Genomic DNA, 27,144 nt, shown 5'->3' with positions numbered 1-27,144 from the left:
CTATAATCACAGTGCTAAAACGAAACTTTTATCACAGGTTTGGTTGATGTACTCCAAAATGCAATTTAAACCGGATTTTGGGGGGCAGTTCAAGCTGCGCCCCCTACTCAACGCACCAACGGCATAACTTAAGAATGACCATTTGAGGATCCCCATCATACTAGCTGATGATTTTAGCTATCAAACCTTTTGTACTCGAAATGTAATACAAATCTCTGTGAGCTCCCGGACTATATATCCTAAACATTGCTCTGTACCACGACTTAAAATGAAAATTTGGTCAGTATAACTTCTACCTTTTCTAAATCCTGCATGTTCATCTCTCAGCTTTTCATCAATATTTCTCTGTAGTCTATTTAAAATGAGCATACTATATATTGTCATGACAACTGATTAAGTCTGATGCCTCTGTAATTATTGCTTATTTGGAAAAGCAGGAGGCCTATCATCTTTGGAAGGGTAACAGATCAGATTTGACCTGGAATAACTATACTCAGCTTAGAGCTTTTTCTCAGAGAGTTTATGCTTCAACGGAAAAGGAATACAATCTAACCATAAAAGAAACCCTTTCTGGTACAATTCAGGAACATGAGTGGTGGACTACCTTAAATCTGCACTCTTTGGTGTAGATGCAACAGTTCCTCTTTTACTTAAACCAGATGGCTCAGTCACTCACTGTTCAAAGGAAAAGGCAACCCTTTTGGCTGTGTTTGACAGTAAACATATTGATGAGAAACTTGAACTTCCACATTCCTGTTTTCCTGAGGCTAAACTAACTAGTTAAGCTTTTCGATCTCGTGGAATTTTGTTGATGGACCTTGATGCTTATGGAGGTGTAGACCCAAATGGTATTTTTCCTTTGTTTTTTACAAAGACTGCAGATTTCTTAGCTCCAAAGTTATCTGTTATTTTGTGCAAGTTAGCAAGAAGAAGAGCTTTTAGCACTTGTTGGAGAATTGGTAATGTTACTCCACTATGTAAATGTGTTTATGGTAGCTCAAGTCCAACTGGTTACCACACAATTTCCATAACTCTGATATTATCTTAAGTTTTTTAACATCTTCTGGCAAAACGTCTTAATATGCTTGCTGAAGGTAATCATCTGTTCCCTAGTGTGCAATTTGGTTTTCGTAAAGGCCTTGGAGCATGTGATACCCTTTTTACAATCTCCAATGCTGTACAGAAATCCCTTGATTGTGGTCAGGAAGTTTGTATGATTGGCCTTGATTTTAGTGCTGCCTTTGACCGTGATAATCATGAGGCCCTTGTTTTCAAACTTTAACAGTTGGGAGTGGGTGGGTCGTTTCTGAGCATTATTATTGAATTTTTAAGTAATAGATCTCAAAGAGTTGTTGTTGATGGTCACCATAGTGAGTATAGGAATGTGTTATCTAGTGTTCCACAGGGTAGTGTTCTTGGCCCATTGCTTTTCATCTTATATACACATGTCATGTGGTTTGGCCTAGAAAACAAGCTTGTTGCATATGCAGATGAAGCTACTCTCTATGCATCAATTCCATCTGCTAATTGTAGATTTTGGGTTGCTGAGTCCCTTAACAGAGATCTAGCTAAAATTAGTGCATGGTGCAAATTATGGGGTATGAAGTTGAATCCTAACAAAACTCAAAGTATATTATCTTGCTTTTCCAACTAGGGTTGTAGCTCAGCTAGTAATAATAATAATATTGATAATAAAGATAATCTGAGGCCTGACTGTACAGTATATTTACATTCTTGTATTTTTCAGGAAAGAAAAACGTGCGGTATGGCTGTCTCGCAAAACAGAACTAGAGGATTCAGCAGAGGAATTAGAAGAGAAGTGCCAACAGATGGCCCAGGTAATAGAATGCTATGTGAGATGGTACTGTATCCATCTCTTGTCATGTGGGCATATTCTGCAGATTAAGCTCAACATTATCTAAAGCATTTTGATTGATTGATTTTGGGTTTTCGGGCATCCTGACATCAAAGGTCATTGATGAAAATATCATTTGTTATGAATAAATTATAAAAGAAATTTCAATTTAAAACCATAGAAACAAACAGGTCAGTACAGTATAAGAGTTAAATGTCTTTTAGAAGACGTGCTACTGAAATAATAAGATAATGTCGCTAATACAGTATTGTCGGACACATTTTGTCCAAGTATCTTGGCAAGGACAAACCTACCATCCCTACCTCGAACCTCTAACAGATATCTATTTCTTAATGTATATCAAAACACTATGTGTTCCAGGTACAAATTTTATTGGGGACTTGTTAATGAAGGTCATTGGTCTTTGGACCATATTAATGTATGCATTTTAATGATAATGGAAATAATTTCTCCTAATTAAATTTTGGTAAATAAGAGGGGAAATCTTTATAGTAAATAACACAGCAATTATTTCAACAATCACTGTATAATTGTTCAACTGATAGTTAACTCCCTTGTTGAATGAACTTCTGTTCCAATGGCTTAACAAAAAGCCCCATCCAAAGATGTTAGCTCCCCTCACATGTGTTACATAATGATAGAGTTGTAACTTGAATTTGACATTTATATATAAAATGGAGACTTACACAAATACATGAAACTGGATACTTTAGTTCATCTATGGATTGATACAGTATATGCACATAGACCAGGCTTACCTTTTAAAATCTGTCATACATATATTACGCTTAATTTGTAGAAGAAAATTAATTTATCTTCAGAACAAGCACATGTAGTTCAAACATAGGGTTAGTAAAGCTCATCAGATTTCTGTGCTAAATGAAAACAATGTACAAGGGGGATGGCAATGGTGATGAAGTTTTTCAATAGGTCTGAAAAGTATTTTGGATATTCCCTCTGTATGAGTTTGTCCCCCAGCTATTTCTTTAGCCTAGCTGTCCATCTTTTTCACAATTTTTTATTCTAATTTTTACCAAGTTAGCTTTAAGAGAATCCTGAAATAGTATTAGTTTGTCTCACAGACTGCTTCATAACAATGACGATTACTGTACAGTATTTGGTTTTTCAGGCAATTCACGATGCTGAATTTCTTGTGGTTTATACTGGGGCAGGGATCTCCACAGCAGCTTCCATCCCAGACTATCGAGGTCCCAATGGAATTTGGACTCTTCTTCAAAAGGGTCAAGATATTGGGTAAGTTTTATCTGTAATGGGTTGAATATATTTGTTCATGTTGCAATCAGACCATTCCCTTTGCGGGTTTCCTATTCGCAAATTTGTTTATTTGTGGAAAGGGTCTGGCATTCTATCAAGGAATATGTGTGGGTATTTATTCATTTGTTTATTCATAACAGGGGAAGGTAGTTGAGCTTATACATAGTTTTTAAATATTAAACTTAGCCGGTGAATATATAATAGCTGACGTCTCCAACGGCTCGACAGATTCCAAAAACTCACAAGCGATCGCCATGAAGGTTGCGGGTGTGCCCACCAGCGCTGACTATCGGCCAGATACCGCATATACTTGTAAACAGCTCCAGTTCTTCTCTGTCGGTCTTGTCGACAAGTTGGTTCCACTCGCTTTATAACCTCGAGTTTTCTACCGAATTGGTGAAGTACTTGGTTTTGGTTTTATTGCTTTCGCCGTGTTGGATTATTCAATACTATCTTCAAAAGAAATGCTTTTGAAAGGAGAGGAAAAGTGTTTTGCCCTTGCTTTTTTTTTATCTCTGGTTTTTCCATTGAGTAAAGATGGCCGACCCTTCCCTTAGTGTACGGAAGTGTGTTTAAGGCTTTTAGTAATTATTTTATCAAGTTACAATTATTGTTGATATTTATAGATTTTCCTCTATATATTTTATATCTCACCCGCATTTATTAGGCCTCTTCGATTAGCTTTCCATGTATACTAAACATCAAGATAAATTTTATGTTTTGTTTATATGCGGCCGTTACCTATTCCTTGTAGGCGGTCCTAACTTGGAAAACGAAGTTAAACAACGTCGAGCCCATTCAACTTTTATTTTTGTTAAGTTTAAATCAATTGCTCTGTAAGAGTTATGAAATGAATATTTTTTAGAAAATATTTTAAGAAATATATTCTTTGAATAGTCTTCGTGCTGTTTTTTTCAAAGATGAACTAACGTTTGGTTTATTTATGCTACGCAGTTTGCGCTCTATCGTTACGATAGAGAAAGAGAGAATCACGGTTTCACTTTGCAGAAAGAGTAAATCGATTTTGACGTTTTGTTCATTCTTCTTTCAAACTGAAGTGTTTTAGATACTAATTTAAAGGAACTTGTTAATTTTCAATTTCTTAGTCCTTTCAGTTTTTTCCTTTGGTCAAATAACCTGTTTATTGACGAAGGGTGAGTGGGCAATTCTCTTGTGTGTGACAAGAGAGAGAGAGAGAGAGAGAGAGAGAGACGGAGAGAGAGAGAGAGAGAACGATCCGATCTTTATTCTCGTCCCAAGTCTCTGTACAAGGAGTTTGGGAGCGAGTAACGTTGTTCTCGATTCAGTTTTTTACTCTCGTCCCAAGTCTCTGTACGGGGAGAGAGGATAAAACGTTTTTAGTTTTTATTCTCGTCCCAAGGCACTGTACGGTGAGAGATTGAAAACGTAGTCTTTAATGAACTAGTGTTTAGTCTCCTCCCCAGTCACTGAGTCTTTTTAGCTTTATATATTTCCGTTTTATTCGATATATATGTTTACTGATTTTTGCATGTGTGTTTCATTTTGTACTAATGTGCTTACATTATACGACTCATTTCGCAATTATAACCTTTTGATGTAAGGGAGAATTGCGTGCTTCAGGTAGAAATCAGTTTTATTCATGCCTAATGTGAAATTATTGAAAAATACGATATCAGTGAAGTAAGTGCAAAAAACAGAAAATCGTAGTGATAAAGTGATAAGTGCGCAAAGTGTATTTAGTGTTGCGACCGAGGGTTCGTCTGTTCGTGCTTGTCGCTCCCCTAGTCCGAGACCTCTTTCAGGCTCCCCTGCACCAGGGAGAAGTAATGTCGTAGGACTTAAGGGGACGAGAGGCTTTAACCAACGTACAGACGTTCCCTCTTTGGTATCGGACGTTTCTCGTCAAGATCGCCCTTACCATAAGACGGGTGAGACTGTGTTCTCCTCGTCATCCGAAGACTTTTCGCAAAAGAAACCTTGGCGCAAGGTTTCTAGACCCTTGAAGCGAAAGTCAGTCCCTTCAGGACAGGTCCAGCATCCTGGCTGTGGCCATTGGGACAGCTCTGATCCTTTGCAGTCGTCGGAAGACTGTTTCGCCGATTAAACGTAAGCGTAACACGGGCTCCGAGAGTCTCATTAAAGGCAATGTTTTGCTGACACAGACGTTACCATCGTCTCGGCCCGTCCCGACTCCCGTTGATCCTAAATGGGTTGTCCTGCAGGATATGCAGACTAAGCTTGCCTCCCTTATGGAGGAGTATACCGTTGAGCAGGTTCACGATGATCCTCGCCGTTACGCTGATCGAGACTCTGGCCGTCAGCCGCCCAAACGAGCTTTTACTCGTCCTTTTGACGTTATGAAACGTGATGTCGGTAGTTTGTCACGTCAGTCACGTGACTTGGATCCTCACTCGCTGCAGTCCCGTGTTGACTTTCAGCCGCTGCCGCAGCCTCGTGTTGACGTTCAGCCGCTGCCGCAGTCTCGTGTTGACGTTCAGGACGTTCAGGACGTTCGCCAACCAGCTCAGTTGCCTTGTTTTGACGTTGAGCGTCAAGCACCGCAGTCAAGGGTTGTTTTGACTGCTCAGTCTAGGCAGTCAAGGCAGTCTCGACTTGACGTCGAGCGTCCACCTGTTGTTGTTGCTGGTCAGTCCTTTCAGCAGCGACATGACGTCGCTTCCTTGACTGCTACTGCTGCTCCTTTGCGTGTGGACTTTGCCTGTCAAGCATTGCCACAGCGGCAGGTCTCTCTTTTTCATGAGACTCGGCAATTGTCGGACGAGGTTCCTTCAGATGAGGAAGTTGCTGATCCCCCTCCTACTGATATTCCTTTGGGGACTTTGTCAGACGGAGAGGAGCCTAAAGCTGCTCAGCCCTCTATGGACTTTAAAAAAATCATGCTGATTTTTAAGGATCTTTGTCCGGACCATTTTGTAACTGCTGCTCCTCGTTCGCCTTCGTCAGAGTTTACACTAGGCCTAGCTACTTCGAAGCCGTTGTTTTCTAAGCTAGTGCTCTCTCGCTCTTCTAAGAGAGCTTTACGTTTGCTAGGCGACTGGTTGATCACCAGGAGGAGTTTGAGGGAGACAGCCTTTGCTTTCCCTCCTTTTAATCTGGCTTATAGAGCGAGCGTCTGGTATGACACGGGAGAAGTTCTCGGCTTGGGAGTTCCTGCCTCTGCCCAGGGAGACTTCTCAAGCCTCATAGACTCGCCCCGTCGCCTGGCCATGAGACGCTCCAAGATTTTATGGTCGGCTTCAGAGCTAGACCATCTCCTGTTAGGAGTTTTTCGAGCGTTTGAAGTTTTGCTGTACAAATATGTCATGCATGAACAAGGCTATCAGGGATGGCTCCAATGATCTGACAGCCACGTTCTCTGCAGGAACAAGGCTATCAGGGATGGCTCCAATGATCTGGCAGCCACGTTCACTGCAGGAGTACTTAAGATGTAAGTGCGCTCAATGTGTTCATTGTCAAGACAAACTTCACGATGAAGACTACCAAATCTGTCTTGGCAGCAGTAAGGGAAGGCGACTGGATGGTCTCTCTCTCGACCTTCAGGATGCATACTTCCACATCCCGATTCATCCAAACTTTCAACAACATCTGAGGTTTGTGGACGGGAAAGTAATGTACAAATGTCGAGCACTGTACTTCGACCTCATTCCTGCTCCTCTTGTTTTTACAAGGCCCTTGCAAAATGTAGCAAGCTTTCTACATTTTTTGAGGATTCAGAGCCTCCCTTTATTTTGACGACTGGCTAATCAGGGCGTTGTCATTATATCGCTGTCTGGAGAGCCTCTAATGGACATTAGACCTAACCAAGGAGCTAGGTCTCATAGTGAACGTAGAGAAGTCGTAACTTACAGTCCCCCATCCCAGACTATTCTTTATTTGGGAATGGAGATACAGTGTCTGATTTTTCGGGCCTTTTCGTCTCCCGCAAGAATGGAACAAGCTCTGTTAAAAGTCCTTCACTTGCAAGAGAAAAACAGTTGCTCTGTAAGAGTTTGAACTAGCCTCGTGGGAACTCTTTCATCGCTGGAGTAGTTTATCTCTCTGGGGAGACTCAACCTATGCCCTTTCCAATTTCACCTAAACCATTGGAACAAGGAGAAGGGCTTAGAGAGTATCTCTTTCCCAATCTCCAACTCAGTCTAGACATGTCTGACTTGGTGGGACAGCAACATCAGACTTCGAGAAGGTCTTTCTCTTGCGATCAAGAACCCAAACCATGTGTTGTTTTCAGATGCATCGGATTTGGGTTAAGGAGCTCCACTGGACAGTCTGGAATGCTCGGGTCTTTGATCCACGGATCAGAAGGAACTCCATTTAAGGCAAGTAACATCTCTCCTTTGGCGAGATTTGTGCAAGGAAAATCAATGTCTTGGCGGACGGCCTCAGCAGAAGAGGACAAGTCATCTCCATGGAGTGGACGTTGCATAAGACTGTGTGCGAGAAGCTATGGATGACATGGGGTCAACCCACCATAGATCTTGTTGCGACTTCTCTGACAAAGAGGCTCTCGACTTACTGCTTTCCAGTTCCAGATCCAGAGGCAGCCCACATAGACGCTTTCCTGCTGGACTGGTCTCACCTGGACGTTTATGCCTTTCCACCTTTCAAGATCCTAAACAAGGTGCTGCAGAAGTTCACCTCTCACGAAGGGACCAGGTTGACATTGGTTGCTCCACTCTGGCCCGCGAGAGAGTGGTTCACAGAGGTACTTCAATGGCTGGTAGACGTTCCAAGGAGTCTACCTTTAAGGATGGGTCTCTTATGGCAGCCCCACGTAAGGAGTCTTCATCAAAGCCTCCCCGCGCTTCATCTGACTGCCTTCAGACTATCGAAAGACTCTCAAGAGCTCGAGGATTTTCGAAGGAGGCAGCCAGAGCGATTGTGAGAGCTAGGAGAGCATCTACCATCAAGGTCTACCAGTCGAAGTGGGAAGTCTTTAGAGACTGGTGCAAGTCATCATCCATTTCCTCTTCCAGTACCTCTGTAGCCCAAATTGCAGACTTTCTCCTGCATCTGAGAAATGTTCGCTCCCTCTCTGCTCCCACTATTAAGGGCTACAGGAGCATGTTGGCTTCTGTGTTCAGACATAGAGGCTTAGATCTGTCCAATAATAAAGATCTCCAAGATCTCCTTAAGTCCTTCGAGACCTCTAAGGAGCGTCGTATGGCAACTCCTGGATGGAACTTAGACGTGGTCCTAAGGTTCCTAATGTCCGACAGGTTTGAGCCATTACATTCAGCCTCCCTGAAGGATCTCACCCTCAAAACGCTTTTCTTAGTGTGCTTGGCTTCGGCTAAAAGGGTCAGTGAGATCCATGCCTTTAGTAAAAACATCGGCTTTTCTACAGATAAAGCCACATGTTCGCTTCAGCTTGGTTTCTTGGCCAAAAATGAACTGCCTTCTCGTCCTTGGCCTAAATCTTTTGATATACCTTGCCTATCAGAGATCGTAGGCAACGAGCTTGAAAGAGTACTGTGCCCAGTTAGAGCTCTTAAGTTTTATTTAGCTCGTACCAGATCCTTACGAGGTGGATCTGAGGCCTTATGGTGCTCAGTTAAGAAGCCCTCATTGCCTATGTCTAAAAATGCTTTATCGTATTTTATTAGATTTTTAATCCGAGAGGCTCATTCTCACTTGAGTGAAAAAGATCGTTGCTTGCTTAAGGTCAAGACGCACGAAGTAAGAGCGATAGCAACTTCCGTGGCCTTTAAGCAAAACAGATCTCTGCGAAGTATTATGGACGCGACCTTTTGGAGGAGCAAGTCGGTGTTCGCTTCATTTTACTTAAAAGACGTCCAGACTCTTTATGAGGACTGCTACACACTGGGTCCATTCGTTGCAGCGAGTGCAGTAGTGGGTGAGGGTTCTACCACTACATTCCCTTAATTCCAATATCCTTTTAATCTTCTCTTGAAATGTTTTTAATCTTGTTTTGGGTTGTACGGAAGGCTGAGAAGCCTTTCGCATCCTTTTTGATTTGGCGGGTGGTCAAATGTCGTTTCTTGAGAGCGCCCAGATTAAGGGTTTTGATGAGGTCCTGTTGTATGGGTGGTCGCCCTGGATACAACAGCTCCTGGGAGTCTTTCAGCATCCTGAGAGGATGGCTGGGCTTCGTGAGGAAAGCGGACTAATAAGGCAGAGTAATCGTCAAAGTCAGCTTCCTTACCAGGTACCTATATTTATTTGGGTTTGGTTATGATATACAGGTAACTGTCAAAAACTCTAAGCATATACGCCTTTATTGTATTAATACTGGTCTCTACCCACCACCATGGGTGTGAATCAGCTATTATATATTCACCGGCTAAGTTTAATATTTAAAAATGATATTTTGATTATAAAATAAATTTTTGAATATACTTACCCGGTGAATATATAAATTAAAGGCCCTCCCTTCCTCCCCGATAGAGACCTAGGGGACTGAGAAGAACTGGAGCTGTTTACAAGTATATGCGGTATCTGGCCGATAGTCGGCGCTGGTGGGCACACCCGCAACCTTCATGGCGATCGCTCGCGAGTTTTTGGAATCTGTCGAGCCGTCGGAGACGTCAGCTATTATATATTCACCGGGTAAGTATATTCAAAAATTTATTTTATAATCAAAATATCATATTATACAAGTGAATTTTTTAAATATTAAACTTAGCCGGTGAATATATAAATAGCTGACGTCTCCGACGGCCCGACAGATTCCAAAAAACTCGCGAGCGATCGCCATGAAGGTTGCGGGTGTGCCCACCAGCGCCGACTATCGGCCAGATACCGCATATACTTCTCAACCACTCCAGTTCTTCTCTGTCGGTATCACCGACAACATTGGTTCCGCTCGCTCTAGACCTCGAGTTTTCTACCGAATTGGTGAAGTACTTTGTTTTGGGTTTTATTGGCTTTCGCTGTGTTGGTGTGTTCCTTCAATAAAACTCTTGAAACCTTTTTTGTTTTTTGTTGATGAACTTGGCTTTCCTTTGGATTTTCTCTGGTTTTTCATAATGGCTGACCCTTCTCCTGTATATCGCAAATGTGCGAAAGATTGTAACAAACGTCTTCCGAAAGCTTCTATCGACCCTCATACTGTTTGTGCTAATTGCCGGGGTAAATCCTGCCAATTAGGAGATCGGTGTGAGGAGTGTGTGGTTTTATCGGAATTCGAGTGGTTAGAGTATGAAAAGTATACTCGTAAACTCGAAAGAGATAGGGTGAGGAGAAGCTCATCTAGATCTTTAGAATTTTCCTCCTCCCATGCCCCTGAACCTAATCCTTCCCCTGTAGTGGTAGTTTCTGAACCCCCTATTAGCACTCATGAACCTTCAATGCACGATATGTTTTTAGCTATTCAAGCATTAGGTGAGAAGGTTGAAACCTTAGCCTCGGACAGGAACCAGCTTATGTCCGATGTTAAGCTGTTAAAGAGTCAAAGTGGTAAAGTGGAAAATCAAAGTGGTAAAGTGGAAAGTGCGCAAATTGTGTTTAGTGTTGCGACTGAGGGTTCGTCTGTTCGTGCTTGTCGCTCCCCTAGTCCGAGACCTCTTTCAGGCTCCCCTGCACCAGGGAGAAGGAATGTCGTAGGACTTAAGGGAGCGAGAGGTGTAAACCGACGTACAGACGTTCCCTCTAAGGTATCAGACGTTTCTCATCAAGAACGTCCTTACCATAAGACGGGGGAGACTAAGTTCTCCTCGTCTTCCGACGATTTGCCGCATAAGAAACCTTGGCGTAAGGTTTCTAGACCCTTAAAGCGCAAGTCAGTCCCTTCAGGACAGGTCCAGCGTCCTGGCTGTAGCCATTGGGGCAGCTCTGACCACTTTCAGTCATCGGATGGCTGTTCGCCTGTTAAGCGAAAGCGTGACACGGAGTCCGAGGGTCTCGTTAGGTGCGATGATTTGCATGCACAGACGTTGCCGACGTCACGGCCCGTTCCGACTCCCGTTGACCCGAAGTGGATTGTCCTGCAGGACATGCAGTCTAAACTTTCATCTTTAATGGAGGTTTACGAGCATGAGCAGGTTCGTAAAGATCCTTTGCTTGCGGTTCGCCAGTCCGACAAGCGTGACTCTGGCCTTCAGCCGCCTAAACGAGTGTTTTCTCGTCCTTATGATGTTAGCGCTAACGTTTTCAGTGCTGTTAAACGCGATTCTGATCGTGTTCCTCGTCATTCACGTCAGTCACGTGACGTGGAAACCCTTTTGCCGCAGACTCAAGGTGACGTTCAGCAACTGTCGCCGCAGTCTCGAAGTGACGTTCGTCGGCCGACTCCGTTGCCTCGACGTGACGTTGAACGTCAGTCACCGCAGTCGGGTGTTGTTTTTCCTGCTCAGACCCTACAGTCAATGCAGTCCCGACGTGATGTCGAACGGCAGTCGACTCAGGCTGTTGTTGTTTGTCAGTCACAAGACTTTCAGTCTTTGCAGCCTCGACGTGACGTCGTTACCTCAGCTGTTGCTGCGGCTCCGTCGCATGTTGACATAGCCTGTCAAGCGTTGCCTCCTCGGCATGTCTCTCCGTATCGCGAGACTCGGCCGTTGTCGGATGAAGTTCCGTCGGATGAGGAAGTCGTTGATCCCCTTCCAACTGATGTTCCTTTGGGGACTCTTTCGGATGGAGAGGAGCCTAGGGTTGCTCAGCCCTCTCTTGATTTTAAGATCATGTTAATTTTTAAGGATCTTTTTCCTGATCATTTTGTGTCTGCTGCTCCTCGTTCGCCCCCATCGGAGTTCACGCTGGGCCTAGCTTCTTCGACTCCGTCGTTCACGAAGTTAGTGCTCTCTCGCTCTTCTAAGAGAGCTTTGCGTTTATTGGGCGACTGGTTAATGACCAGGAGGAATTTGGGGAAGTCAGCTTTTGCTTTTCTCCCTTTCAAACTGGCTTCTCGTGCGAGCGTTTGGTATGACACGGGAGAAGTTCTCGGCTTGGGAGTGCCTGCCTCTGCCCAGGGAGACTTCTCAAGCCTCGTAGACTCTCCTCGTCGTCTGGCCATGAGACGCTCGAAGGTTTGCTGATCCTCTTCAGACCTAGATCATCTCCTCAAAGGGATTTATCGGGCCTTTGAGGTTTTCAACTTTTTGGATTGGTCGCTGGGAGCCTTGAGTAGGAAGATCTCGTCAGCATACCGTGATGTCTCTGTTCAAATTATGTCCTGCATGGACAAGGCTATTAGAGATGGCTCTAATGAACTTGCTGCTACTTTCACAGCAGGGGTTCTCAAGAAGAGAGAGACTCTTTGTTCTTTCCTGTCTGCAGGTGTCACTCCTTGTCAAAGGTCAGAACTGCTCTTTGCGCCATTGTCTTCTGCCCTGTTCCCGCAGCAGCTTATTAGAGATATCGCAGCGTCTCTTGTACAGAAGAAGGACACTCATGATTTGATGGCCACGTCTGCTCGTAAGGCTGTACCTTCGTCCTCTTATGTCAACAGACCTAAATTTGAAACTCCAGCGACAAGGTTTATCCCGCCTTTTCGTGGCAGAGCTCCCAGTAAGGGAGGCTCTCGTGCCGATAGTAAGCGGGGTAAGAAGAGAGGATCTAAGTCCTCCCGTGGCAGAGTCTGACTGCCCACGTCCTCAGACAGCAGTAGGGGCCAGATTGACCAACTTCTGGCAGGCCTGGGAGGAGAGGGGTGCAGACCTGGAGTCTGTTTTGTTGCTAAAGGAGGGTTACAAAATCCCTTTTGTACGGAGACCTCCTCTAGTAAACGATCCGATAGACCTCTCTCCCAGGTATCGAGAGGAGTCAAAGAGACAGGCATTACATCTGCAAGTGTCTTAGTTGTTAGAGAAGGGGGCGGTGGTGAAAGTCTCGGACCTTCAATCCCCAGGTTTTTACAACCGTCTCTTCCTGGTTCCGAAGAACACAGGAGATTGGAGGCCAGTGCTGGATGTCAGTGCTCTCAACGTTTTTGTTGTCAAAACAAAGTTTACGATGGAGACCACCAAATCCGTTCTAGCAGCAGTCAGAGAGGGAGACTGGATGGTCTCTCTCGACTTGCAGGATGCGTACTTCCACATTCCGATACATCCAGACTCTCAACCTTATCTGAGGTTTATATACAGGAATGTGGTGTACCAATTCCGAGCACTGTGCTTCGGCCTCAGCCCTGCTCCTCTTGTTTTTACGAGGCTCATGAGAAATGTAGCAAAGTTCCTACATTTGTTGGGGATCAGAGCCTCCCTGTACCTGGACGACTGGTTACTCAGAGCGTCGTCCCGTCATCGCTGTCTGCAGGACCTACAGTGGACTTTGGATCTTGCGAAGGAGTTGGGCCTCTTGGTGAACATGGAGAAGTCACAGCTGACTCCCTCCCAAACGATTCTCTATTTGGGGATGGAGATACAGAGTCTAGCTTTTCGGGCTTTTCCGTCGTCCAACAGGGTCGAGCGGGCTTTGCTCAAAGTCCGTCTCGTGCTAGAGAAAAACCGTTGCTCTGTGAGAAGCTGGATGAGCCTCCTAGGGACGCTTTCATCCCTGGAACAGTTTATCTCTCTAGGGAGACTTCACCTACGCCTTCTCCAGTTCCACCTAGACTCCCATTGGAACAAGGAGAAAACTTTGGAGGCGGTCTCGATTCCGATCTCCGAACCAGACAAGACTTGCCTGGCCTGGTGGGACAGCAATATAAGACTTCGAGAAGGTCTGTCTCTGGCAGTCAAGAACCCAAACCATGTGTTATTTTCAGACGCGTCGGATTTGGGTTGGGAGGCGACTCTGGACAGTCTGCAATGCTCGGGCCTTTGGGCGGCAGACCAGAGGAGCCTTCACATCAACTGCAAGGAGCTGTTGGCAGTCCATTTAGCACTGAGGAGTTTCGAAAGTCTGCTTCGAAACAAGGTGGTAGAAGTGAATGCAGACAATACCACGGCCTTGGCTTCCATCTCGAAGCAAGGAGGCACTCACTCCCACGCTCTTTTCGTCATCGCAAGGGACCTCCTCATTTGGTCAAAAGATCGAAACATCTCGCTTTTGACGAGGTTCGTCCAAGGGAAGTTGAACGTCTTGGCGGACTGTCTCAGTCGAAGAGGTCAGGTGATCCCTACAGAGTGGACGCTCCACGAGGATGTGTGCAAGAGTCTTTGGATGACTTGGGGTCAACCCACCATCGATCTCTTTGCGACCTCGTTGACCAAAAGGCTCCCGACTTATTGCTCTCCAGTCCCAGATCCAGAGGCGGCCCACATAGATGCCTTTCTGTTGGACTGGTCTCACCTGGACGCTTACGCCTTTCCACCGTTCAAGATCCTCAACAAGGTGTTGCAGAAGTTTGCCTCTCACGAATGGACCAGGTTGACGTTGGTTGCTCCCCTCTGGCCCGCGAGAGAGTGGTTCACAGAGGTACTTCTATGGCTGGTAGACGTTCCAAGGAGTCTGCCTTTGCGGATGGATCTCTTACGGCAGCCTCACGTAAAGAGACTTCATCAAAGCCTCCCCGCGCTTCGTCTGACTGCCTTCAGACTATCGAAAGACACTCAAGAGCTCGAGGATTTTCGAAGGAGGCAGCTAGAGCGATTGCGAGGGCTAGAAGATCCTCTACCATCAAGATCTACCAGTCGAAGTGGGAGGTATTTAGAGATTGGTGCAAGTCCTCCTCTGTTTCCTCCTCCAGTACCTCTGTAGCGCAGATTGCGGATTTTCTCCTATATCTGAGAAACGGTCGCTCCCTCTCTGCATCCACCATTAAAGGCTACAGAAGCATGTTAGCTTCTGTGTTCAGGCATAGAGGCTTGGATCTTTCGAATAACAAAGACCTCCAAGACCTCCTTAAGTCTTTCGAGACCTCTAAGGAGCGTCGTATTTCAACTCCTGCTTGGAACTTGGACGTAGTCCTACAGTCCCTAATGTCAGACAGGTTTGAGCCTTTAAATTCAGCCTCCCTGAAGAATCTGACCCTCAAGACACTTTTTTTGGTTAGCTTGGCTTCGGCTAAAAGGGTCAGTGAGATCCATGCTTTTAGTAAGATCATCGGCTTCTCGACGAATAAAGCAATATGTTCTCTTCAACTTGGTTTTTTGGCCAAGAATGAACTTCCGTCTCGTCCTTGGCCTAAATCTGTTGAAATACCTAGTCTTTCGGAGATCGTAGGTAATGAAGTTGAAAGAGTGCCGTGCCCCGTTAGAGCTCTTAAGTTTTACTTATCTAGGACTAAACCAATACGAGGTTGTTCTGAGGCTTTATGGTGGTCCGTTAAGAAGCCCTCGTTGCCCATGTCTTAGAATGCATTATCTTACTTTGTTAGACTTTTAATCCGGGAGGCACATTCTCATCTAAGTGAGAAGGATCGTAGTTTGCTTAAGGTCAAGGCTCACGAAGTTAGAGCGATAGCGACTTCGGTGGCATTTAAGCAAAATAGATCCCTTCGAAGTATTATGGACGCGACCTTTTGGAGGAGCAAGTCGGTGTTTGCTTCATTTTACTTGAAAGCCGTCCAGACTCTTTATGAGGACTGCTACACACTGGGTCCATTCGTTGCAGCGAGTGCAGTAGTGGGTGAGGGTTCTACCACTACATTCTCTTAATCCCAATATCCTTTTAATCTACTCTTGAAATTTTTAATCTTGTCTTGGGTTGTACGGAAGACTAAGAAGTCTTTCGCAATCTTTTTGATTTGGCGGGTGGTCAAATGTTTCTTGAGAGCGCCCAGATTAAGGGTATTGATGAGGTCCTGTTATAGGGGTGTTTGCCCTGGATATAACAGTTCCTGGGAGTCTTTCAGCATCCTAAGAGGATGGCTGGGCTTCGTGAGGAAAGCGGACTAATGAGGCAGAGTAATCATCAGAGTCAGCTTCCTTACCAGGTACCTATACTTAAGTTTGTTTTTATGAAATATTTGTCAAAAACTCTTGAGCATATACGCCTTTATTGTTATAATACTGGTCTCTACCCACCACCATGGGTGTGAATCAGCTATTTATATTTTCACCGGCTAAGTTTAATATTTAAAAATGATATTTTCATTATAAAATAAATTTTTGAATATACTTACCCGGTGAATATATAATATTAAAGGCCCTCCCTTCCTCCCCGATAGAGACCCTGCGGACTGAGAAGAACTGGAGTGGTTGAGAAGGATATGCGGTATCTGGCCGATAGTCGGCGCTGGTGGGCACACCCGCAACCTTCATGGCGATCGCTATTTATATATTCACCGGGTAAGTATATTCAAAAATTTATTTTATAATGAAAATATCATTTTAAACAATTTCATCGTCATCGGCCTCCTGCACGGGTTCGAATACCTCATAACTACATTCAGGAAGGCATTTGGGCTACAGGTGTTTCTAAGCAGAAATGAGGATTCTTATGTTGACCCCTTCCCAGACTTTATCAATGATTTTGAGGTAGCTGATAATATGAAAATAGTCTTTCAAAACTCTTGGTGGGGAAGGTTTGTCCCTCGGTTACCTTTAAGTATTGCCGTAATATTGCTTTTATGTAAAGCTTTTAGAAGTTCAGGATCACTTGCTGATTCATGGGTTGGAGCATTGGAGTGGTGTTAGGTGGTAGGAACTTGATCTTGATGAATTTTAACTCCTCTGTTAAGTCACCTTAGAGTCCTGGAGGATGGGCAGGAGCATTGTCCTTGAGTAACAAGTCTTGGAGATACTTTTTGACCTAGTGACTGAAAACCTCATTGATCCATTCCACAAACAAAATGTGGGTCACCCAACCCTTTTATGTTTCACCTCTGGATGACATTCAATTGCTTCTTCTACACCTTACACTTCTTACAGGCTCTTGTATTCTCCAAGTGATATATGAGGAGCAGTTTATTTTGGCAATCCTTACTAGCATTAGCACAGAACAGCAGGGTTAGATTGCCTTTCATAGGCTCATGACCAGGAATTACCTTTTCTTCTGCCATAATAAAGGCCCTCCTAGGCATCTTACAAAATGGACCAGTATAGTCATAATAAAAAAAAACTTGCTGCAGTATGTAAGACTCAGAATCCACGAGCCTTTTAGATTTGAAAATGAATCCCTTTGCTGCCTTGATATTAAAGCTTTTGGCCTCAATGTGTCACATACTATGGATGCCAGTTCTTTTGAAGTTCTCAGACCAACCTTGGCTAACCTTGAATGTAATTTTTTCTTCTGCTGATGTACCTGGCTCGTTTTCCACAAGATTAGCATACAATATCTGCTTTTCACAAATGTTAAATTGTATCTCAGGCTAATTGTTTTTCATTAATTCATATAAGCAGCAAATTTTCAGAATTACAGTAAAGTTGCTGTTGATTTGTCAATGTCAACACCCTTTTTGCAATATCAATTGATTTGATATTATCTTTTGTCTTCAGAACTGTATGAATCGTAGATATATAATTGTACAGTTTGGTATTTTCTTTCATCTACAAAAAAGTACAAATTGTGGATGTTACACAATGGTACAGTTTTGCTTGGTGTGCCGCACGTGTACCTGGTTAATGTTTTGTGATCATTTATATTTTCATTTCTAAGATAATCATCTCCTTCTTACCATCTTTCTTAATCATCATGGGGGCCATGTCACATTACTATATTGTTAACTTTACATCATAGCACAAAATGTCTTTACTCAACAAAGAACAACTCTACAAAGTGCAGTTCTAAAGACTCACACAAGATGATGTTTCTACAGGTGCTGCTCAGAGTGGATAAGTTAGGGTCTGAGGAAAGGGGGTTTTGTGAGGTACCAGCACATACATCTCCTAGAGATAAGTGCAGCCCTTCTAGCCCTCCAACAGTTCCAGCAGTTCCTGGTGGGTCACTGTGGTGTTGATGAGTAGTGGCTTACATAAACAAGCAAGGTAGTGCATTTTAGCAGCTCCTATGCCATCTAGCAGTGGAGATGCTAAGATGGGCAAAAGACAACTCGGTGTCCCTATCAGCCCTCTTCATTTTGTGCTTGTGGACAGTCTGAGCAAAGGGACTTAGAAAGTGGGCTCCGAGTGGTTTATGAATCGTCTAAAGCCAACAGTCGATACTTTGTGGGGTTCCCCGACTATGGATCTGAACAACAGGCCCCTTCTCTACTGCTCCCCAGACCCGGATCCTCAGGCCCTCTGGCAAGATGCATTCCGACAACGGTGGGACAACATCGACGTGGCATCATGCAGAATGGTTCTCGGACTTTCTTCAGCTCCTGATAAAGGTCCTGAGAGAACTTCCTCCATGACACAATCTACTCAAACAGTCACATGTGAACATCTTTCACAAAGCCGTAGCTCCCCTGCGACTTCACGCCACGTGTGGAGACTATCCAGCACCTCTTCTCTTAGAGAGGCTTTTCAAAACCAAGTTACAAAAAGGATATCTTGATACCTAAGAAGATCTTCGGCTTCAGACTACCTGGCTAAGTGGATAGTGTTCTGTGGATGGTGTTGGGGAAGGGGTATCTCTCCCCTTGATGCCAGTATTCCAACAATAGCAGAGTTCCTCGTTTACCTTTGGGAGGAAAAGCTCCACTCCGTCTCAGCGGTGAAAGGTTACTGCTCAGCCTAATGTCTTATTTTCAGGGTGAAAGGAGTTAATATTTCCTCTTCGTCAGGATTTCGGTTTTCCTACTTGCCTTGGCTTTGGCCAAGAGAGTCGGCAAACATCATGGTCTTTCCTACGATATCATCCTTTCAGGGGTGGGGGGGGGGGGGCGTGGCGCGAGTAATGCTCAGCTTTGTCTCTAAGTTTGTTGGCAAGACTCAAAATCCAGGTGCAGTGGATTCTAGATTCGGGCCCTTCCGGATTGGGAGTCTTCGTAATGTAACTGATGATCCAGATCAACTGTTACTTTACCCAGTGAGGAGTTTGAGGTACTCTCTCAACGGTACTGCAGCAGCTCGCCCCCAAGTGTCAGCACTTTTCGTCAGCACAAGGAAGGTCAAGAGGGGCATCAAGAATGCCATCTCTGCTTGACTTCGCAGAGTCATAGACTTGGCACTGAATCCCAATCCTCCTCCAATTAGACGACCCAGAGCTCATGACATTAGGGGCATAAGCACGTCCCTAGCTTTCAAGAAACTAGTCTGTGGTGCAGGTCTTACAAGTGGACGTATGGAAGCGAGAGGCTACCTTCACCGCTCACTACCTGCAAGACGTGACCCATAGGAACATGGAAACGTTCTCCATTAACCCTGTGGTGACTGCACAACAAGTGGTTTAAATACCTCAGGCTCCTTGATGAACAAGTAGCAGATGATTGAAAGCAGAGGTTGCCTGGAATTAATCTGGGTGAATGTTAAGAATGACTGGCTCTTTCTTTCTTTCTTCTTCCCCTCTTTTGGGGAACAGCACTTATGGTCCTCTGCAAGCTGGCCTCATCTGTCTGTTGGTAAAACCATTTCCCTTGTGTAACCTAGCACAGTACAGTATAGAAATAATACTTGTTGCGTCTCCATACCCCCTGGCGAGGTGGGATTGGGTAATGTCTATGGTTGATTAAAAAAATTCTACATTTCTGAGAATTCTTACCTAGACTAGTCACATTGCTAGTATCCCACAATCACACAGATTACTCAGGCCGCTAACCATGCGTTGCATGGAATTTGGTGAGGTGTCAGGGTTTTTCCTTGTTACGTGTGGAGTATGTACAGGAATACCCGAGGTCAAAAACCAGCCCGTTGGTTCGGACTTCCACCCTCCTAATGTATGAGTTGCCCTAATAAAGAGTGAAAGAGTTTGTATTCAGTATTGGAACAAATGACAAATTTGACAGTAATTTGTATTTTTCCTACCGATAAAATCCTTGAGTTCTATACAAATTTGGCCTGCCATCACCTGTCCCCTGATAAGTCCTTCTTACAATCATAAGTGTCAAGACAACACAGGTGTCTGTGAGCAGGGTAGCTGGCTACCTCCCTACCCCCGCTAACTAGCGGTTGGGTAGTTACACCTCTCTAAATGTCTTATGGCTAGTCTTCCAGCTTTGCCAAAAGTATATCCTTAATAAAGAGCTCAAGGTTTGTATTGTTAGGAAAAATACAAATTGCTTTCAAAGTTGTCATATCATGGTGGAAGTCTTTGTCTTGTATGAATCATTTACTGATGGGCAGTCTGTTCATGGATAGTCACTGATTAAACTAATTTGAGCTCTGTTACTCTTTTTTTTTTTTTCTTCTGGATCAAGGCAAAGTGTCAAGTTTTCAGTTAATAGATTGCTGAGAGAGTGTTGGTTCCCCTCCTATATGTCACAAAGCTCCTTGTATAACTCATCTGTAGCCTTGAAATATCTTTTTAGTGTATCATTTGAGCTCCTAGACCAAGCTTCTCTTAAAAGAAGTGACCTTCAAGTCAGTTTGCTTGCTAGCTCTCGTTTCAGTCAGGCTTGTAAGCGAGGTTCACCCCAGGTCAAGCTTTATGTCACAGAGATTTGGCAGGTTACTTGTTTGGCCTTCGTTTTAGGCTTTGTTATGAAGAATAACTTCCCTTCTTGTTGAAGCATCTCTAAACTTTGCTATTTTGTCATTATCAAGTCGGGTAGGGAGTGAATGATACAGTACCCTCTTTTATGCCTATTAAGAACTTTGAAGCATTATAGTAGGAAGACCACCAAATCCTTTAGAAATGTAAAGGTCTTGTTCATTTTTAATGACCACCTTAATTAAATCAAAATTTTATTAGAATAAAGTCCTGCGTAATTTTTCTTTATAGAATTTTATTTATATTTCAATTTGTACGCAGCAGTTTAATTTTAACCCAGGACAAGTTATACTCAAAGAACGTAAAAGTACTTCTTGAAGATTCAAGCATCGCTATTGGAGGTTATGAATATGAAATTACTTTCTAGAAGTTTCCTTCAGTACAGTACTGTACTTGTAAGTATTTGCATCAGAGGCTTAACTCGCAGGTCACTTGACATGTTCTCTGACCTGTAGTAGCTGCCAGCCAGGTTTTAACAATTCCAATGGGAGATTAGTTGTTGGTGTATCAGAATCATCTTCCTTATCCTTATAATAATTTTTAACTATACAGTATCTTCTATTATATACTACTCATGAGCAGTGCTGTAACTCCTGCATGCTAATCTTTAAGTAAATGCTACAATCTTATTTTGACCAGCCCAAATAGTAAAGCCCATGATCAATACTGACAAAGCCTCTATTTCATGGCTGTCTGTAAGCCGTCAGATCATTTGAGTGCTACTGACCATCTCTACAAGAGTTCACACGATATCACTGTCAATACTGTACTATGAATTATTCATGCTCTCTTAAAGTAATGAGTTTTCTTTGAAATTGATTTATTTTTTAAACAAAATTGTTGTTGTAAGTACCTTCCCTACCTTTCCTTGTTGCAACTGGTCCAGAGAATGCAAAGTTTGACTAGACATGCCACCAGGGATGCTGTGGAACTCAAATTCAAATTTAGACAGATGGAAAGGTAGACTTCATCTTTAAGCAGTGATGAATAAACAGGGTATTGTAAAGTAATGCAAATGTATTTGAACAAATTAATTGTATTTAAAAAATAATTGTAATTGCATATTTTCAGGCATCATGATTTGTCTGCTGCTGAACCAACTCTCACACACATGGCCTTGTCAGCGTTATACCATCAAGGCATTGTAAAGCATGTCGTCTCTCAAAACTGTGATGGCTTGCACTTAAGGTCTGGTCTGCCTAAAAGTGCTTTGTCAGAGGTGCATGGAAATATGTATATAGAGGTAAGGGGGGATATGTGTAACTCTTTATGAATTTATTTTGTGTATAGATTGAATTTTGGAGTTGAATGGTGTATCCTGATGCAGTATCATGTTTGGTGATTAAAGGAATTATTTGCAGAAGATTGTTGTTGAATATGATGTACGATTATGTTTTTACATTTTTGTATGTCTTTCATTATATTGTTGATTAGCTCATGATTTTGAGAATCGTAAGATAAATTTCTCTGACTTTAACCGTGTAAAGCTTACATAATTTTAGTCTCTTTAAAACTCATGTCAAGTTTGAAGGACAATTTTTCTTTATTGAGGATATTTGCTTGTTTTAGTTGACATTTTAGAAATCATTCGTATCACAACAAATACGGTACTTCTAATTAACCCATTTCATAATTAACAATATCATTGACACTAATCCTTTGTAGAAAGATGCTAAAAGCCGTATGCATGAGTGTACTTAAACTAATCTCTAGCAGTCAAGTCTGTCATTGTGATATGTTTGCTGCTCAAGCTTTCAAGGATTGTTTAAATTACTTGCATTATCACTATAATTTCCTGGATTTTATTTTATATCCAGATGTTTAGTAATGAACATTTTTGAACTTCATAGATGGAGCATTTCTAATGGATAGAGATGACAGTATTCCCTTTATTGTGGATGGGAGATAGTGTGGGATGAATGCTGACATATAAATTTTTTTTGTATAGGAAGAACAATGCTATTTTGCTTCAGCTATCATTAGCTGTGCCTTTTGTTTTGAATATTTTTTTATCATTTTTGATACCAACTTAATGATAAGTGTTAACAGATGTCAAATGGTAGTTTAGTTGTAATTTCTCGCATTTTTGTTAACCATAAAACCTTTGAAAGTCATTTTCATGAAAACAAGTACACAATTGTTTAAGTTTTTTGTGTCCCAAGTAGGATGTATCAAATGAAAAGCATGGAGCTTTGTTTTAGAATATCATAATTCCAGCTACTGTATATTTTTTAGGAAATTTGTTCACTACTTTTATTATTCCTATGAACCTCCCCTAATGTTCATATTGCTTCATTTCCTGAAGCTCCTTTTATCGACATTTACTACGAAAATGAGAAAAACAGAATTTTCCATATTCTTTCCTTTCAATATCCAGATACCTCTCGTAAAGTTGCTCTTTTATAAAAGAATTTTCAATCCTGGTCTTTAATGGATATTGATCAGTGATTAATTCTGAACTCAAGAACAGTATTTGAATTACAATAATCCTTTTCAGGTGTTACAAATGTATCTAAAGCTTTATATATTAAAACGTCTCCAGTAATCAAGTCTATTTTTTTTCAATTAGATGTGGTTTTACAGTATTTAAAGTTTGACTTTTGAACTGTTGATAAATCATTCACTTATAGAATTCATGGGTCGTGGTACCCTATTAGAAACGTCCCTGCCTGGCAATTTGTTAGACCAGGGATCGAGACCTGCTGAAGTTCAATAGTTTCTAGTAGCGCCTGCAACCACATCATCCTTGTGAGAAAAGGATGGGGAATATAGGGAAGTATGTAAGTCTACCTGCTGAGTCATTATTATCCATTGCCTGGCCCTCCCTGGTCCTAGCTTCATGGAGAGTGGCTTTGGGCACTGATCATATGTGTATAATGTCAGTCTTTATGCTATTGTCCTGTCCCTTGCCTGTGCCATTGTTGAGTGACCTCTAAACTCTTTGAATGCTTTTCCTATTAGCATTGGCTTCAGCTAAATGCATAATAAACTGCAAGCACTCTCTTTTAAAGTAGTCTTTGGGGGCTAAGATGATTTTGTCTCATTTACTTTACTTCAAAGTAAAATTATTTTAAAAGTCTACTGCAATTTTTTTCACTTCTCACTTTAAAAAGGTTTGTTAAGCATTTCATCAGAAAATAGATTTCTTTTTCCGGTAAGAGCTATTCAGTGTTTTTTGGACAAGCTATGGACATAGAGGTAGTGTGGGATTGCTATATGGGATTAGAATTCAAAACTGTTCTCTTTCCAGAAATACTATGATATTTCTAGGTAGGTATTAAGTTGGCCAGGACACCAGCCACCCATTGAGATACTGCTGCTAGGGTGTTATTGGGCTCTTTGACTGCCAGACAGTACTACATTGGGTCCCTCTCTTTGATTATGGCTAATTTTTCCTTTGCCTACACATTCACCGAATATTCTGACCTATTATTTGCCTATTCTTCTGTCCTCATACACCTGATAACACTGCAATTACCAAACAATTCTACTTCACTCAAGGGGTTAATTACTCCACTGTAACTGTTCAGTGGCTACTTATCTTTTGGTAAGGGTAAAAGAGGCTCTTTAGTTATGGTAAGCAGCTCTTCTAGGAGAAGGAAACTTCAAATTTTCAATATTAAACTTACCCGATAATCATGTAGCTGTCAACTCCGTTGCCCGACAGAATTCTATGGAGGGATACGCCAGCTATCACAATACTAGAAGGGGGTGTACTTACCAGCGCCACCTGTGGCCAGGTACTCAAGTACTTCTTGTTGACACCTCCTCAATTATTCCTCTGTCGTGCTTCCGGCAAGACGTTCTGGGATACGCTTATGATCTTCGAGTATTTTCACGGCTAATTGGTGAAGTATTCTCTCAGATTTCGGCTGTCGCTTTACTGGAAACCTTCTTATATTAGCTAGATAGCTTTTATATAGTCCTGATTAACGGTTAACGATCTTTTGCTTGATTTTGGAACCCCCTTTGGCTAACTCTTTGGATTCAAGATGTCTGACATTTCGCAAGCCCCCTCCCATAGACGATGTAGGTCTTGCAATAGGCGTATTCCGAAGGCCTCGGTAGATCCTCACACCGCTTGTTCTGACTGTAGGGACAGGCCCTGTCAGTTAGAAAATCGATGTGAGGAATGCGCCGGACTTTCGGAACTGGAATTTGTCCGTCTTTTAAAATATTCAACTAAGTTAGAGAGAGGTAGAGTTAGGAGGAGTTCTTCTCACTCTTCACTTTTTTCCTCACCTCATGATCCCCTACCTTTTCCTACCCCTGTAGTGGCTACCCCCGAACCTACTATTTGCCCTCCGCCTGATATGTCTGTTGTTTTGCGTGCTATTCAGGCCTTAGGCGATAAAGTAGAGTCAGTGGTAAGTGATCATAAGTCTCTGATGGCCGAAGTCAAGGAACTTAAGGTCAAGAGTGCAGTGGGTGGAATTAGTGCCAGTGCTGTGACGAGTGCTAGTGTCAGTGCAGTGCCAAGTGCTAGTGTCAGTGCCAGTGTGGTGCGTGAGGATATTTCTGTGCGAGCCAGTCGTCCTCCCAGTCCGGGACCTCTTGCAAGCTCCCAAGCCCAGGGGAGAAGCAATGTCGAAGGGCATAAGGGTTCGGCAGGCCTTGTTAGGCGCACAGAAGTATCCTCGGTGGTTGCGGGCGTGTCTTCCAAAGACCGTCACTCCCACCTGCAGACGATTGAGCCCGTCTTTTTCTCGTCCGCTGATCAACTGTCAGGGAAGAAACGTTGGTCTCAGGTCTCGAGACCACTTAAACGCAGAGTCCAGTCCGCGAGTGCTCAGCCAGGTTGCAGTCATTGGCTCAGCTCTGACTCGCCGCAGTCATCTGTCGACTGCACTCCGCCCAAGAGGAGTAAGGTTCTGCCACAACAGAGCTCGACTGTTAAGGCTTTACCTCAGCCTACTGTAGTTTCTGCCGACCCCAAGTGGACTCTACTACAGTCCATGCAAGCACAGCTTTCGGACTTGATGCGTGAGTGTCGGGCTGAGAGTGTTGCGCCTCCGCCTCCGCCGACACTCCCTCCGCCTGCGCTCGCTCCGCCTGCGCTCGCTCCGCCTGATCGCAGTACCACCTGCCAGGCGTACGATGTTGAGCCACGTTCTGAGTTTGCTGTTCCCAGTGGTGTTCAGCCTTCGCCTTCTTTAAGGCAACCTTTACAATGGGATCAGGAGGATTATTCCTCTCTTCCTCCGCCTCCACTTGCTGCTCCACCAGTGGTGCAACACTCGGTTGAGGTACAACAACCTCTCCCGTCCATGAGTCAGTCTCCTCAGCTCTCGCTGCAGCGAGCTCAACCCTCCACAAGGCAAGCACCACTACACCTTAGCCTTGCGCCTCAGGAGCCTCAGCTTGCGAGACATTTACCATGTTCTGCGCAGCCTCTACCTCATCGCGCTCCGCTCACACCACAGGAACAGGAACTTGCTACTCCGCTTCCGCCAACCGCTCAGCAAGCGCAACCCTTGGGTTCAACCACTCATGCTAGGAGTCGGCCTCCTCCACCCATGCGCCTTCCTTCTGCTTCGTCTTTTATTCAGCCTTTGCAGTCTGAGCCTCAGGTTTTCCCTCAACAGTTACTTGAAGAGGAAACCACTAATATTGTTCCTACTCGTTCTGACTCTGCTGTTCAGCATTCTTGTCCGATCTCTTCGCTACACTCTGGTGATGAGGCGTCTGATGACGAGGCGGCACACCTGGATCCCTCGTCAGACGTGGATGAATCCATAAATAAGAGGCAGAGTAAGCATTCCCACCGTTCAAGATAATAAACAAAGTTCTGCAGAAATTCATCTCGCACGAAGGGACACGGCTGACGCTGGTTGCTCCCCTTTGGCCTGCAAGAGAATGGTTCACAGAGGTACTTCAATGGCTAGTCGACATCCCCAGGACTCTACCTCTAAGAGTGGACCTTCTACGTCAACCTCACGTAGACAGGTTGCACCCAAACCTCCACGCTCTTCGGCTGACTGCCTTCAGACTATCGAAAGATTCGCTAGAGCTAGAGGCTTTTCGAAGGAGGCAGCCAGTGCGATTGCCAGAGCAAGAAGGGTTTCCACTCGTAGAGTCTACCAATCTAAGTGGGAAGTCTTCCGAAGCTGGTGTAGAGCCAATTCAATATCCTCTACCAATACCTCTGTGACCCAAATAGCTGACTTCCTTCTACATCTTAGGAATGAGAGATCCCTTTCAGCCCCTACGATTAAAGGGTATAGGAGTATGTTGGCTTCAGTTCTCCGCCACAGAGGTTTGGACCTTTCTTCCAACAAGGACCTTCAAGACATTCTTAAGTCTTTTGAGACGTCTAAAGAGCGTCGTCTATCCACTCCAGGCTGGAACCTAGACGTAGTCTTAAGGTTCCTTATGTCACCTAGGTTCGAATCTCTCCAGTCAGCTTCCTTCAAGGACCTTACCCTCAAGACTCTTTTTCTCGTCTGCCTTGCAACAGCTAAGAGAGTCAGTGAGGTTCATGCCTTCAGCAAGAACATTGGTTTCACGACCGAATCTGCAACATGTTCTTTTCAGCTCGGATTCCTAGCAAAGAACGAACTTCCTTCACGTCCTTGGCCTAGATCGTTTGAAATACCTAGCCTCTCCAACATGGTAGG

The 27,144-nt window shown here is 43.6% G+C and overlaps 1 protein-coding gene across 1 annotated transcript in view; it reads left to right on the top strand.

The window, feature by feature from the left end:
- The window catches only part of Sirt7 (sirtuin 7), a 78,125-nt gene that overhangs the window by 26,198 nt on the left and 24,783 nt on the right, over nt 1–27,144 (top strand). Inside the window, exons 3-5 of the mRNA XM_068380691.1 lie at nt 1,748–1,838; nt 3,006–3,130; nt 21,599–21,770. Coding sequence (XP_068236792.1) covers nt 1,748–1,838; nt 3,006–3,130; nt 21,599–21,770 — 388 coding nt within the window. The remainder of the gene's footprint in view (nt 1–1,747; nt 1,839–3,005; nt 3,131–21,598; nt 21,771–27,144) is intronic.

The sequence above is a fragment of the Palaemon carinicauda genome, chromosome 9 (genome assembly GCF_036898095.1).
Source record: "Palaemon carinicauda isolate YSFRI2023 chromosome 9, ASM3689809v2, whole genome shotgun sequence".
NCBI classification, from domain to species: Eukaryota; Metazoa; Arthropoda; class Malacostraca; order Decapoda; family Palaemonidae; genus Palaemon; species Palaemon carinicauda.
This window is presented reverse-complemented; position numbering and strand designations above follow the sequence as displayed.